This window comes from Miniopterus schreibersii (assembly GCF_964146895.1).
Source record: "Miniopterus schreibersii genome assembly, chromosome: 4".
Lineage (NCBI taxonomy): Eukaryota > Metazoa > Chordata > Mammalia > Chiroptera > Miniopteridae > Miniopterus > Miniopterus schreibersii.
Window position 1 is genome coordinate 88,630,563 of NC_138105.1, and position 14,874 is coordinate 88,645,436.

At 48.1% G+C, this 14,874-nt stretch overlaps 1 protein-coding gene across 2 annotated transcripts in view; it reads left to right on the forward strand.

Annotated features, from left to right (window-relative positions):
* Positions 1-14,874, forward strand: part of ADRA1B (adrenoceptor alpha 1B) — an 86,391-nt gene that overhangs the window by 32,442 nt on the left and 39,075 nt on the right. The window contains exons 1-3 of one of the 2 annotated variants that reach the window (XM_081135817.1): positions 7,554-7,599; positions 10,886-10,948; positions 11,453-12,580. In XM_081135817.1, coding sequence (XP_080991943.1) covers positions 11,632-12,580 — 949 coding nt within the window. In that variant the 5' untranslated portion in view covers positions 7,554-7,599; positions 10,886-10,948; positions 11,453-11,631. Of the gene's footprint in view, positions 1-7,553; positions 7,600-10,885; positions 10,949-11,452; positions 12,581-14,874 lie in introns of those variants that run through there. The other variant, XM_081135816.1, reaches the window with a different exon arrangement.

A 14,874-nucleotide genomic window follows, 5' to 3' on the forward strand; every position in this document is an offset into this window, starting at 1 on the left:
GCAAACCTCCTCCTACACAGTTTTGCCTCCAGGATGCTCTGGTTTCAGGAATAGATGGGTAGTTGGGATGAAACAGGCTAGGACAAAAACAAGATACCTCCCTCCCCTCAAAAAAAAAGATGTCTCGAAAGAGAAAGCTCATTGAAAGGTAAAGTCTCACAAATTTTGCTTTATTTTGACTTTCAGTTAAGACTGAAATCAACCTGCCCTTTTCATTCACTCATTCACTCATTCATTCACTTACTATCTAATAAATATTTATTGAGCACCTACAATCTATCCATCACACACTGTGCTAGGCCTTTGGATGAGCAAAAAGAAACCCCCTGCTGTCATTGAGCCTGAAGTTCAAGGAGGGACGCAGATATAGATCCGATTATCATATGGAGGCTGTGTAATCACAAACCAAGGTGAACGCGGTGAAGGAGAGGGGTGCGGTTTTCTGAGAGCAAGAAGAAAGGCACCTCACCTAGACTAAGGCAGGAAGGGGCAAGACAGCCTTCCCTGAGGAAGCGACCCCCGATTTGAGCTGTGGAGAAGGGATGGCCCCTGGCAAGGAGTAAGGAACAGCAAGTGGAGGCCAAAGTCATTCTTAACAGGTCCAGCCGAGGCAAGGCTATCAGGACAGGTCAGAAAACCTGGGTTTAAGACCTAGATCCTACGAGAACCCTCTCTGTGAGACATTGAGCCAAGTCATTTGTACTTTCTGGGCATCCATTTGACGATCTGTAAAATGGGGGTAATGGGAGTAAAATAATGTTCCTCAAAATGTGGTCTGCCAGTCTTCTGCAATAGAATCATTGGGTGACACTGAAAAATATAAATTGCTGGACCTCACTTCAGACCTAATGTGGCCAGGACCCAGGAATCTGAATTTTAAGGCCCCCTCTAGGTGACTCATGCCCAGAGAAGTTTGAGTGTCTCTGGCTGTGTAGGCAAAACTTGGTCTGCTCACTGGCTCCCTGTTTCCTTCCTCCTAAATTCCTAGGCTCCTGGGAGCAGCACTAAGAAGGGGTAAAGTGAGCAGTCTCCCAGACGGAGCAAAGGAACATTCCAAAGTCTTCAGGCGACAACAGAGGACTGAACTTTCACACCTAGAGCTGGTTTTGCTGTTTCAGGGATGAGTTTCCCAGCTTGACTTGAGGAAAAAACCCTCCAGACTGAATACTTTATTCTTTTCACTCCTCCACTCAGCCCTTGGAATTTAATTGAAAATATGTATTCACTGGCGCCTGTTCTCTGCCCTCTCCCTCCATCTCTTCTTCCCCTTCCCATTAATCTGGACCCCTTGGCAGCATTAGGGAGAGGTGGAGGTTCTCATGTGCCCCCTTCCTTCCCTGCCTTTCTTGGGCATGAACGGTCAGCCTCTGATGTGATGGTTTATAGTCTGTGAGCCTCTTTGGTCTGATTCCCAAGGAAAATTCCTGTTGACGCTAATTGTACCAGTGACCAACAAGAATAGGCTGGGAACCCAGCGCCTGCCTGCTGGACCAAGTGTTTCCCTCTCCCTCTGCACAGAGAGCTCACAGGGCCCACTGCCCACCACAGCTCACTCCCAAGCCCACCAACACCCATGTTGGTGTTGTCTCTAGCCTTGCCAGGAGTTCTCTGCATGAAGAAATATTTCCAGCAAGCCTGGGCTTTCTAGGTATGGCAGAGGCAATTTCAGAAATTGCATCTCAAAGGTCAGATACATTACTTCTGCCTACGTAGGATTTTTGTGTTAAACTGAGATAGTGCGCAGAAAGCTTATAATACAAGCCCAGCACACAGTGGGTTCTCAACAAAATGGTAGCTATTGTTATTTTTCCAGCCACTGTTTCTTTTTAGGAATATTTATATCAGGGGGAAAAAGGAATCAGTTATACCAATTGGCAAGTAAAGGGTTAGAAGAGCCCCAGCTGGTTTGGCTCAGTGGTTAGAGTGTCTGCCCTCAGACTGAAGGGTCCCGGGTTCGATGCCAGCCAAGGGCATGTACCTCAGTTGCAGACTTGATCCTTGGCCCCGGTTGGGGTGCATGCAGGAAGCAACCAATGGATGTGTCTCTCTCACATCGATGTTTCTCTCTCTCTCCCTCCCACACTCTCTGAAAAGTAATGGGAAAAATATCCTCAGGTGAGTATTAAAAAAAAAAAAAGGGTTAGGAGATTCACTGAGAGGTTAACTAGAAAAATCTGTACCTTAAAACTCCAGATTCTGAGAAATCTGTTGTATGTTTTTTGATTCCACAGAATATCAACGATAACATATGTATTGAGAGCTTTCTAGGTGCCAAAGTCCCTTTGAATCTGGACAACAACTCAGTTGGGTAAATACTATTAAAATATCCATGTAACAGATAAACAGATAAACAGACAGAAGCTTAAATAAATGAAGTAACTTGCCCAAGGTCACCAAGCTAGGAGGTGCCAGAAACTAGAATTTGATCTGATGTTTAATAAGCTATTTCCTTAGGTGTGACTGGCATCTCTCATGCTGTCCTTTGTGTCTGTATCCTCTCTCTCCCCTCTCTCGTGTGTCCCCCCCCACCTCTTCCCCCCCCCCCCCCCCCATCTCTCTCTCTCTCAGATAGACAACGGTTGGTTACCTTCATGGGATCAATACCTTTGCAGTCCTTAGAGACAATTATCGGGTCAGGTCCTCCACTCTTCTTCTTGAAAGGCTTGAGATTCCAGCCTGACACGTGCCCTTGAGCTCACCTGAATTTCCCAGGGAGGGGTTAGGAGGAGAGATGTAATCCTTGGACCTCACCCCAGAAAAGGGCCCATGTTTGCACACGAACCAAAACAACTTCTGCATCTCAGAATCCTACTAAGGTTTGCCCAGAAATTCCTATGGTTTTATTTAGTTTCGAGGTCAGCCTACAGCCAAGTGGGTAATTTGGGAGGTGAAAAGTATCAATTTTGAGTCAAACTGCCTCTGCCCTAATCCCATCTCTGGGTAATCTTGGGCATGTTAATTAATCTTATCCTCAGTTGCCACACTGGCAAGTTGGAGCCATCAATGTCCTCCACAAGTGTTGTTTGGAGAGTTAAATGAGATGTTTCCTGTGAATTTGCTTAGCACAACTCCTGCGCTCAGTCACAGTTAATTAAAACAGGGCCATAGGAAGAGGGCTGTGACTACCTCCTAATGGCTAGCACTCCAAAAGGCAGAAGAGATACCTGGAGGCCCCTCCAGGAACTTGTAATTCACACCATGCAGCTAACCACCGCCATCATACCACGCTGCTCCTTTCTAGAAGTTTCCACAAAATCTTCCCCAAACTCCACCCCCGAGCATTTACCAGGGCAGTCTCACCAGAGGCAGGAAAAACAAGTCTCTTCCTTCTCCGTTCATCTCTTCAGGACTCCCAAGGCAGTCTTCCAAATCTACCAGTTTGGTGTCCAGTAAACAGCTGAGAAACACAGGGCATTTCCTGTCCCAGCATTCCTCGGTATGTGAAGGAGATGGGCAAGGGAAACTGTCTTTCTCACCCTCTGCCCTCCTTTGCCATGCCCATGGGCCCCGGACCATTTCCCAAGCATGCCCACACCCATCCAAGGTCCTACCCTGTCATCTCTGCCAGAGAATATATGAGAAGGCAGAAGTCACCCATTCACATCACTTCCTTGCCTTGCTCCCCAGGGGCCTAGTCTGTCCTATCCAAAAGCTGGGCTCTAACTCTTTGTCCAGATACAATTTTTAGATGCCCCCAAGGAAAAAGGTTCCCACCACTTCCTGTAGACCTTTCTGAACTTGGTGGCCACCACAAGTGAAAATCCCCCACAAGGGCTGGATGGTTTGGTTCAGAGGGCCACAAGAGAGCCAGAAGAGGAAGGATGGAGAAATTTGAGACCTAAGTCACGTATTTTACTTGTTTCCTTATTTAACTCACATCCGTGTTCAATGTCAGGCACAATTCTCCACACATCTTCAGATGCACAATCCCATTATTCATCTCAGACCACAATCTCCAGAGGAAAGAAAGGCCGATGTCCACTCACTTTATTCAGTTCAAGTTCTGCTCCATGATGAATGAGGAAACACTGGATTAGTTCTGTTGCCCAAGAGTGAAAGAGGTTACATCCAGATACAGTTAGCAGGATAGAGGCCCAGCAAAAAAAATAAGTCACAGGATGAAGATCAGTTAATCAAGGGGCCCTGCCAGGAATTTAGCACTGAGGAAGCCCCTGTCAGGAATTCAAGAAAAGGGTGGAGTAAAGCACTATGTCCCCAGCTTGCAGTAGGTTCTCAATAAGATCTAGACCGAAAAGGTTAAAGAACCACAGGTAAGGAGTAGCCCTTTCCCTTATGAAATCTGGAGTGGGAGGGATATGATTAATGCATATAAAATCACAGAGGGCATCAATATAATAATGTCACTGTTTAGGATTGAATGTTTGTTATGAGCCAGATCCCAGCCTAAGCATTACAGACTCCTTTAATTGTCACAACCATTTAGTATGTGCATTATCTCAAGAAATAGAATGCATTATCCCCAGGCCTCAGATGAGAAAATGGAATCTGGAATAGTTTGTTCAACTTGCCCATGGTCATACATCTGGTTAGCTAAAGCTGGGATTCAAATTCAGAGCCTGCTCCAGACTGCAGAAACAGGTGACAGCAAAAAAGAGTCACGTGGTAGAATCAAAATCCCAGGCAAATCCCTCCCCCTTTCTGGGGCTTTGTGTCCCCACATGTAAAATAAGAGGGATGGACAAGACCAAAGGTCACCAGTTTCTACGAAGCGTTAGAGAGCAAATATTTTAGGCTTTGCAGGGCCCAGGGTCTCCATTGCAGCTACTCACCTCTGTCATTGTAGCATGAAATAGCACTCATAGACAATGTGTAAGTGAATGGCCGTGGTGTTCCAATAAAACTTTATTTTAAAAAAAAAGGCATAAGGCTGGATTTGTTCCAAGGGCTATAGTTTGCTGAGCCCTGGACTAGACAGTTTCTAGGGTCCTTCTGATTCTGGCATTTCTCAAGTCCATGATCCTAACTATAGCAGCGTAGCCTTGAAAAGTCAGCTGTAAGGAGCCTATTGCCATAAGTTTTGTTTTGTTATGTTTTACTTAACCTTTAATGGTTTCAACAGTGTGATTAGAAAGTTCATTCTGGCAGTGGCAATATACAAAGGCAGCTTGGGAGAGCTTTAGTGCCAGTAAAATCTCCATGAGCTCCCTGCCCTCAGTCTTTGATATGGACAGTGTCATCTGTCTTGTGGAGAGCATGGTGCAGACACTACTGCACACCTAGCTTCCAACCAGATCACAACCTAGAGACCCTTTCTAGATCAATTTTGGGGTCACCATAGATTCCTGGGCAAATCCCATGGCCATAAAGGGACAGCCAGAGTCATTCAAGAAAATGGCACACTCTCCCCTGGTCCTCGATTGGGCAGTACCACCGGTTGGTGTTGGCAACCTGTTTATTTTGTCCCACCCACCAGAGGAGCTGCTGGGGCCCAAGGGAGAATAGACCCCTTCCCCAGTTCCAGAGTTAGCAGGTTTTTCACATTTCACACTCCGTGCTTTGTGCCCCCACACCCCAGCCCCGAGACCAGGGCTCTCTGAAAACATGTGACTTGAAATTCGGCCGCTAGATGACTTGGCAGTTAATCCTCACCAGCCTGCTGCAAAGGGCAGAGTTCTCTCTCTGCCTTCCCTGGAAGGGCTGTGTGACGAGAATGTCTGAGTCGGGGGAATCCGTGCTCAACAAAGATTGACAAATTATAATTACCAGAGGGAAAAGCAGATTTGCTCAGAGGGAGCTCCCAGGTCCTCTGACCTGCTGCCTTTGGAGGTGGAGGAAACGCCTCTGCTGAAGCCAGTGTCCCTGCCCAGGAGAGAGGGTGCTTCTCAGCCTCCCTTCAAGTCCCTGGAGACCCCAGTATAGCTCCTGGAGCAGATGCCTCCCACCTCCTACTCTCTGTTCATTTTTAGCCTCATGCACTGGGTACTTTGTATTCCAACTGTGCCAGCTGCTAGCCCTGTGTCTTTTGGGCAACCATTCTGAGACTGAGTTTCCTCACCTAGAAATGTTGATAATAGTAGCATCCACTTCATAATATTATTATCAGGATTAAATCTGATAATGTCCATAAGGCATTTTGGGCACAATGCCTAGTACCTGGCCAACATTTAATAACCCTTAGCTGATATTATTACTATTACTCCGTGCTGGGCGCGTGACACACATTATTGCATTAATCCTTGCCTAGACCCTATGAGATCACAACCCTGTTATGATCCTCATTTTACAGATGAGGCAAGTGGATTTCCAAGTGGTTAGACAGATGACTTGCCCAAGGACACACAGCTAGTGGAATTGGGACATAAATCCAGGTCTGTTGGATGCCAGAGTTCAGGCTCTTAATCACTTTACTCTCCTGCCCAAGGTCACGTTAGTAGCTATTAAACGGGGGAAGCAGGATTAGACTCCAAGTCGGTTCTCAAATTCTCAGCAGACCGGGTGCTGGCCCAGGAAGCCTGACCCGAGGAAGTCCTCGCAGGACCTTCCCCTCCCTGACCTCTGCCTCGCTCGGGAACCTGATCACATTCTGTCTTCTGCCGTAATTTCCTTCAAGGCGAGCACTGAGCCTGCTGCTGCCTTTTTTTTTTTAATCTCAGTCTGGTGCCGAGAGAAGGATGTGCGCTTTGGAGCCCGACAACAATGCTCTGAATACCAATGCTGCTTCCTCGCTGAATAGGCTTGGCCATGTCACAGAACCTCTCTGAGCCTCGGTTTCCTCATTTGTAAAATGGGGATGATTCCTACCTTGCATTGTTGCGAATATTTGCATAAATGCACACGGAGTACCTAGCACAATGCCTGGCACATAGGAGGTACTCCCTGAAGGGTGCTCTCCCATCCTACTTGCGGTCCATGGTGCCTAGACCAGGGCTAACTTGTTTGCTCCGTTTGATTTATCTTTGATTTTCCCACAGCGCCTAGCGTGGCACCTTACACAGAGTAGAGCTGCTCCGGGATATGGCTGCTTGGATGCAAAACTGGAGAGAGCCCGAGAGGGAGAAGCATGCAGAACTGCATGATCACACATGAGAGCTCTCCTCCCATGGGCCCTCGAGGCCGATCTCCGAATCCCCCATTGCCTCCGTCTCCTCAGAGGTCAGACTCAGTGGCAGCTTCTCCTAGAGGGCTCCCAGAAATGGGAGCTTGCAGCAGCAGAGGTTTCTAATGCAATCACTGACAATGAAAAGGTTCTTCTTCCCCGAGCCTCGAGTGAGTCAGAGCTCCGTGCTTGGCTTTGCCCCAGGGAGTGCCGAGAAAATAAAATATTGTCTGTATCCTCATGACACCTAAACAAACGGTCAACTCCATGGGTCAAACATCAGCCAGGGCAGGTGAAGGGATGGGAGGAACAGCAAGGAAAGAACCATTAATTAGCAAAGGTTGCTTTAGTGGGGTCCTGGTACGTGGGTCCTATTAAGGCTAGTACCTGTTTGGCTTATGGTGGGATGTTTGTTTCATCTTCGTGAAAGACACCAGTAAATGACAACATGCCTGAAATCTACACTTTTTGAACCTCTGGACGTGGCTCAATAATCTCTTCCACATCCTGACGCCTGAATCAAGACATAAGTCCTTATCTACGTAACATACTTTTCTCTTTCAAAGCAAGTATCAACCAACTCTGAATCTCAGGTTTGCTCTTTTTTCTTTTCCTGGCCTTTTGCCACCATAGAAAAATGTCTGATAGGCTGAGTTTTCACACTGCAGCTGGTTGCTGTGATTATGGAGGCACAGCCTTTGTAAATTCAATGGTGTGTTGCTGGCTGTTCAATAGCTGGTGAGATTAGTGCCCAGGGAAGTGGGAAATGGGCCACCACCATCGAAACGTGGGCTCGGAGCTTGCTCTTCACTCTGTCCCACTCTTTCTCTCCCACATCCCTGCCTTTGTGTTAATTGCCAGCTTCTGCCAACTTACAGGCATTCTCTTCCTCTTCCCACTCCCCCTTGGGAATGAACCAGTTCAAGAGAAGCACCATCACCCTAGACTTGACAAGACATGAGAATGGCAGGAACTGAGTGTGTGACACTCCACTCCTACCACCATTGTAAATGAAGGGGAGAAAGGACAGCAAGGTGGCCTTCAGGGACCACTTTATCCAGCAAGGGAAGCTGATTACCTGGATCTAGACGACTTCAAAAGACCATCTGGCCCAACCCCTATCTCCAGACAGATAGCTCATGAGCCACCCAGGACCAAGGACAATCTCCCCTCTCCATAAAGATCCCAGAGAGAGGGCTGCCCAAGTTGTCCCAGTCTCACACCCCAATGTTTAAGTCATGAGTAGCTGTCCTGTGTGGCTTCCCTCTAGGGCAGAGGAAGGAGCACTGCTCTGTGGACCAGGGAAACCGTGTTTGATAGCCAGCTCTGCACCTGACTAGCTGTGGGAGCATACCAATTCCCACTGCCTCCTGGACCACCTCCAAAATGGAAAATGGGGGAGAAAGGGTTCTAATAGCTCTTGAAGAGTGAAGTCATTATAAATCTGTGAACCTCTTATTTTAAAATATTCAAAAACAACTTAAGCCAGTTTAATTAAAATAGAAGAAATCTGTTTTCAGGCCTGTCTCTACCACAGATATCTTCATCTCAGGGAATCCCTTGAAATTATGTGCTTTGTGCATTTGGAGTCTGTGCATTTTGGTGGAAAAGATTAAAACCTGAGGTGTGTAATAACTACCTACCCTACCCCAAGGAAAATATATTAAAAAATCAAAAGAAATTCAGAACCTTCCTCTAGGTTGAGGAGCTTAAATGCCAATCACCCTGAGTGACTTTCTGGTTCCCTAGCTCTGAATATCAGGTTATGGTGATTATCAAGGGGAGATGTGGGAAGCTCTAGAGGCAGGCTTGTGGACAGGAGTAAGAGAAGGCATCAGGTTTTACTTTTCAATCTCCAGCTGTCACTGCCCATTGCTCTGTCCTATGTCTACTAGTCATATGACCTCCAGCATATACAAACTCTCTGTGAATCAGGGTTTTCTCATCAATCAATGGAGAATGGTTATACTTCTCTCAGAGGATTGTTGTGAAGAATAAACGAAAGTGAGTCAAGTGCTTGGCTATCAGTAGGAGCTCAGTAAATGTGGGTTCCCTCCAAGCACTAGTAGCTGAGGGTCCCCAAATTTACTACGTGGAAGACTGTTCCTTCTATAACTATCAATCCACCCCCTATATCAAGTTTAAATTGGCACCGTCACTATGGAAAACAGTATGGGAGTTCCTCAAAAAATTTAAAATAGAATTACCATATAACCCAGCAAGCCCACTTCTGGGTATATATCCAAAACAAATAAAAACAGGAACTCAAAGAGGTAGCTGTACTCCATGTCCATTGCATCATTATTCTCAATAGCCAAGACACAGAAACAACCTAAGTGTTCATCAGCTGATGGATGGATAAAGAGGATGTGGTGTATATACAGTGAAATATTCAGCCATGAGAAGGAAGGAAATCCTGTCATTTGCAACAATCTAGATGAAACTCCAAGGCATTATGCTAAGTAAAATAAGACCCGAAAAAAAGACAAATGCTCTATATCACTTATATGTGGAATCTAAAAAAGCTGAACTCATAGAAACAAAAAGTTGAGTGGTGGTTACCAGGGGTTGGGAAAGTGGAATGGGGAGATGTTGGTCAAAGGGTACAAACTTCCGGTTATAAAATGAATAAGCTCTGGGGATCTAATGTACAGCATGGTGATTATAGTTAATAACACTGTACTGTACACTCAAAAGTTGCTAAGAGAGTGGATGTTAAAAGTTCTCACCACAAAAAGAAATGGTAATTATGTGACGTGATGGAGGTGTTAGCTAACACTATGATGGCAGTCATTTTGCAATTTATAAGTATATCAAATCAACATGTTATATACCTTAAATTTACACAATGTTATATGTCAATTATATCTCAATAAATTTGGAGGGGAAAAAAGCCACCTCCTACCTTGCTTCTGGGAGAAAGATGTGACACAGCAGCTAAGTGTTCAACTTGGCATAGACCAATGGTTGGGTTCAATTCCCAGCTCCTCTGCTTGATGGCTATGTGGACTTGAGCAGAGTTAAACTTTGCTATAGCTTAGTGTCCCATTCATAAAATGGAAAGGATAATCAGAACAGTTTTTCTTTCATATGCAAAGAGTACTCGGGACACTGTCTGAGACACACGTTGAGTATTGGATAATTGTTTTTGAGTCTATATCTTCTCTTCTAAGTACCATCTGCCCACCTTTGGGAGTGTGTCCCTATAGCTGAATGTCCAATGTGGATAACAGATAGAAGGGGGGGAAATCAACAAATAATCTAGATTCCCCAACTCCCTACCCCCGATGACTGAAGGTCTCTTACCCCCACCACCACCATCGTCACCCCCAGATAGCCCACTAGCTTGTTCCTCATTTCTTTTAGGTCTTGACTCAAATGCCGTTTCAGTGACATCCTGAGCACCCATCCAAAATTGCAAATGCCACCCCTCCCCCACACCATTCCATTTCCACCCCCCTACTTGCTTCATTTTCTCTGTTGTATCTGTCAGCATAGGACACACCTCACGATTTGCTTACTTTTTTTAAAGACCGTCTCCTCCCACTAGAATGTAAGCTCCTGGGGGGCAGGGGTCTTTGTCTGCTTGGTTCAATTGCTATGCCCACTGCGTCTAGAACAGAACCCAGGGCGGGCTGTGGGTACTTAGTTAACAATCTGTTGTATGAATGAGTGTCTGAGTGAATAAGTTCCTGAATGAATGAATGAATGACTGAGTGCAGAGAAGCCCTATTTTTATTTTCATGGGGAAGTAAAGGATGGGGGTTGGTCTCAGATCTGATTCAAGTCCCTCCCACCTGCCTAACCTGCTAATTCTTCCTCTTTTAGGTGCCGCACAAGTTGCATAGCCCCCTAAATCTGGGGGTTGACTCCAGAGCCCACCTATTAGAGGTAAGCACCCCCACCCCACTTTTTAAAATGAAGAGTGAATAGGAGGGAAAGCAATCCCAGCGGGCCACCTCGGGGTGGGGGTAGGGCCCCCCCAAGCTCAAGTTGCTCTTCCTACCCACTCGCACCCCGCCCCACCCTCGCCAGCCCACACCCCCAAGGCTCGCCCCGGGCCGGCGGGGCGCGGCCGGCTGACCCGGCGGCGGCGTCGGGGCTGCGGGCGCCTTCGCTGGACCCGCATTGCCCCCTAGTGCCGCGCGGAGTCAGGGCGCCGGGCTCCCCCGCCTGATGTCACCGGCGTGCAGTCAGCCCAGAGGCGGCTCATTGAAAGCAGACCCTCCTCGGCGCTGGCTGGGCGGAGGCGCGGCTGTCCGCAGACCCGCCGCGGGCCCGCCGAGCCCGGCGCCCCCGCCCGCGCCCCCCCGCCCGGCTCCCGGCGAGCCCGGCCGCGCCTGACGTGGACCATTAACTTGGAGCTGCCGCCTCGTCCCCTCTCCTCCCTGACAGGCGAGCGAGCGGCGGTGCAGGAGACGCGCCGCGGGCTGCTGGGGACATGCCTCCTCGCCAGGAGGGCGCCTCTGGGAAGACCACCACCGCGGGGGCGGCAAAGTTTCAGGGCAGCTGAGGAGCCCTCCCGCAGCCCTTCCAGCCCTGTCAACCCCTGGCTATGGAGGGCGGACTCTAAAATGAATCCCGACCTGGACACCGGCCACAACACATCAGCACCTGCCCACTGGGGAGAGTTGAAAAATGCCAACTTCACTGGCCCCAACCAGACCTCCAACAACTCCAGACTGCCCCAGCTGGACATCACCAGGGCCATCTCCGTGGGCATGGTGCTGGGCGCCTTTATCATCTTTGCCATCGTGGGCAACATCTTAGTCATCTTGTCTGTGGCCTGCAACCGTCACCTTCGGACACCCACCAACTACTTCATCGTCAACCTGGCCATCGCTGACCTGCTGCTGAGCTTCACCGTGCTGCCCTTCTCGGCCACCCTGGAGGTGCTGGGCTACTGGGTGCTGGGCCGGATCTTCTGTGACATCTGGGCCGCCGTGGACGTCCTGTGCTGCACCGCCTCCATCCTGAGCCTATGCGCCATCTCCATCGATCGCTACATTGGGGTGCGCCACTCTCTGCAGTACCCCACGCTAGTCACCCGAAGGAAAGCCATCTTGGCGCTCCTCAGTGTGTGGGTCTTGTCCACAGTCATCTCCATCGGGCCTCTCCTTGGGTGGAAGGAGCCAGCCCCCAATGATGACAAGGAATGCGGGGTCACTGAAGAACCCTTCTACGCGCTCTTCTCCTCGCTGGGCTCCTTCTACATCCCTCTGGCCGTCATCCTGGTCATGTACTGCCGTGTCTACATCGTTGCCAAGAGGACCACCAAGAACCTGGAGGCCGGAGTCATGAGGGAGATGTCGAACTCCAAGGAGCTGACCCTGAGGATCCACTCCAAGAACTTTCACGAGGACACCCTCAGCAGTACCAAGGCCAAGGGCCACAACCCCAGGAGCTCCATAGCTGTCAAACTTTTTAAGTTCTCCAGGGAAAAGAAAGCAGCCAAGACCTTGGGCATAGTGGTCGGGATGTTCATCTTGTGTTGGCTACCCTTCTTCATCGCTCTACCACTTGGTAAGTTGGGGACTAGTGGAGGGGCCCCGGGCATTTTCCAAACTTGGCTTTACTGATTGATGAGCTTACCATGAAGTTCTTTTGTGGGTTTTATTTTTTTATGCAGTCTGTATGTGTTTGGAGAGTGGAGAATATTGTTTGTTCTGCAAAGGCTTTGCAGATTGGGTAGCTGGCTAAGAACCAGCTCAGGTGTTAGTGGAACACACTAAGGTACTAGTCACTTGAAATAGAGCCACGGGAGGAAAATCTGGTATGCGGAATAACTCATTCAGCAGCCTCAGTTTAATCATTAAAAAGGCCACTGGGCTCGAACATCACACCAGCGTTGTTTCAGTAGTAATCATGTGTCGGCTAAGGCAGCGTCACGAATGCAGCATACAAAGTAGTTTGTAGTTACCGCAGACGCGGCATGGGGAGAGCAGGGAGGCAGCTCGTACACAGAAAGGCAGTTTTCATTCAGCATTTCCAGGGCGCTTTGCAGAGAGCCCCGCACCTCTCGAGCTTTGCAGAGGCTGCGTTCTCCCCCTCCTCCCTCCACGGCTTGCTATCACCTCAGTGCACTCCCTTCATTATGAGTTAATAAGAGCATTTTACAGCCACCCAGCCCCGACTCGCTTTTAAGTTATCTAAAGCCTGAGATTTGAAAGAGAAGGAAGATGACCTGAGGATCACACGTTTTCAGTTTTTACCCAAAAATGTTCCTAACTCTGGCAATTTATGAAATGACCAGAATTAAATTAGAGTCATCCCTCACCATTAGCTGCCAGACACCAAATCCTGCTAGGGTGAAATTGAGACCTTCCCCTCCTATAAAAACATGCCCATCTTTTGTTCCGTGGTCCTACTGAGTTGTTTAAAAGGCTACCTGATTGATTTCTCCTAAGGAAGGAGAGGTCTGGTTAAGAGGCAAAGCTAGAGGACAGTGTGACATGCTATCCACATGTCTTGCGAAACACTTGTTCCCTTCTCTGAGGCACTGATCTGCTTTGATTTCTTCTCCTATCTCTGGGAGACACTCCAGAAAAATGAATGGAGGGAGGTGATCACGGCAAAGTCATGTGCCATGGTATCAGAAGACGTAACAGCTGCTACATGACATGGACCACACACACCTGCAGTCACACCAGGGGCTCACTTAGAACCCTACACGGCCAAATTCCTCAAGTACCTAAAATTCTGAAGACACACTGCTTTCAAGAGAGAGAGGCAAATGGAAAGAAAGCAAAAACTGACATCAGGAGTTTCCGTTTTAAAAAAATTGAGGAAAAAAGCTATTTAACCTACCCTCCACATTATCATTTCTAAGGCCAGCTAATGCCCATCAGAAATGTTTTCAGTGTGTAAGTGGAAAGGGTTAAGCTCTGTCCACTCCCTCCCTGCACCAGGAATGATCACATCCCTCTGCAGAGAAGCTTTCTTTTCTTTCCCAAGGTCCCAGGGTCCTTTGCAGGCTTGTTGGGTTAAAGTGGATGACAGTTCACACTGCATTGGGCCATGCAAAGATCGTGGTTGTATGTGGAAGTGATTTGGCCACTTATCATTAGCTAAGCGACCTTGGGTAAATGACCACTCTTCTTTGAGCCTCAGTTTCTTCATCTGCAAAATAGGCCTAATTACGATTTGATCCATGGGGTTTACACTAACGCATGGGAAGGACTTAACACTGTGTCTGGTGCACAGCAAATGATCAAGGAAAGTTAGCTCTTAGTACTACAAACCCAACCTCAGTTACCCCTCAGTTGTAACTGTGTGTTTTCTCTTACTCTATTCATTTGCCAACCTCACACCTGTTACTAAAGCCTCAGAAGAGACTTGGGCCTTTCTTCCTTCAGCTCCTGCCCACCGGCCTGCAAGCCTATGACCAGAGAGAGTATCCTCAGGAAGGAGCAGGCCCTCAGCAGGATGCAGGGATGAATCAAAGGTGCAGGTTCTCACTTCAGGGGGCAAGGGAAACAGCTCCAAATAGGTGAAGAGGCTGCCCGCATGTTGAAATGAAAAGAGCACTGCCCTGGGCGTCAGGAGCAATCTAGTTTTCATTAGAGCTTTGCCATCAATTAGATCTGTGACTTTAGGCTTGTTGCTTTACCTCTGTGGGCTTCAGAGCCCACTTCCAGAGAACTACAGGGTTGGACTAGATCAAGGGCTCTCAATAATAAGGTTCAGAATCATCTGTGGAACCTGATAGACATTTAGCTTCTGAGGCCCAACCCACAGAGAATCTGACTCAGTAGACCCGATGGATCCCATGAGTCCACGTGTTTAACCAGCCCACCAGGTGATTCTGAAAAGATGGC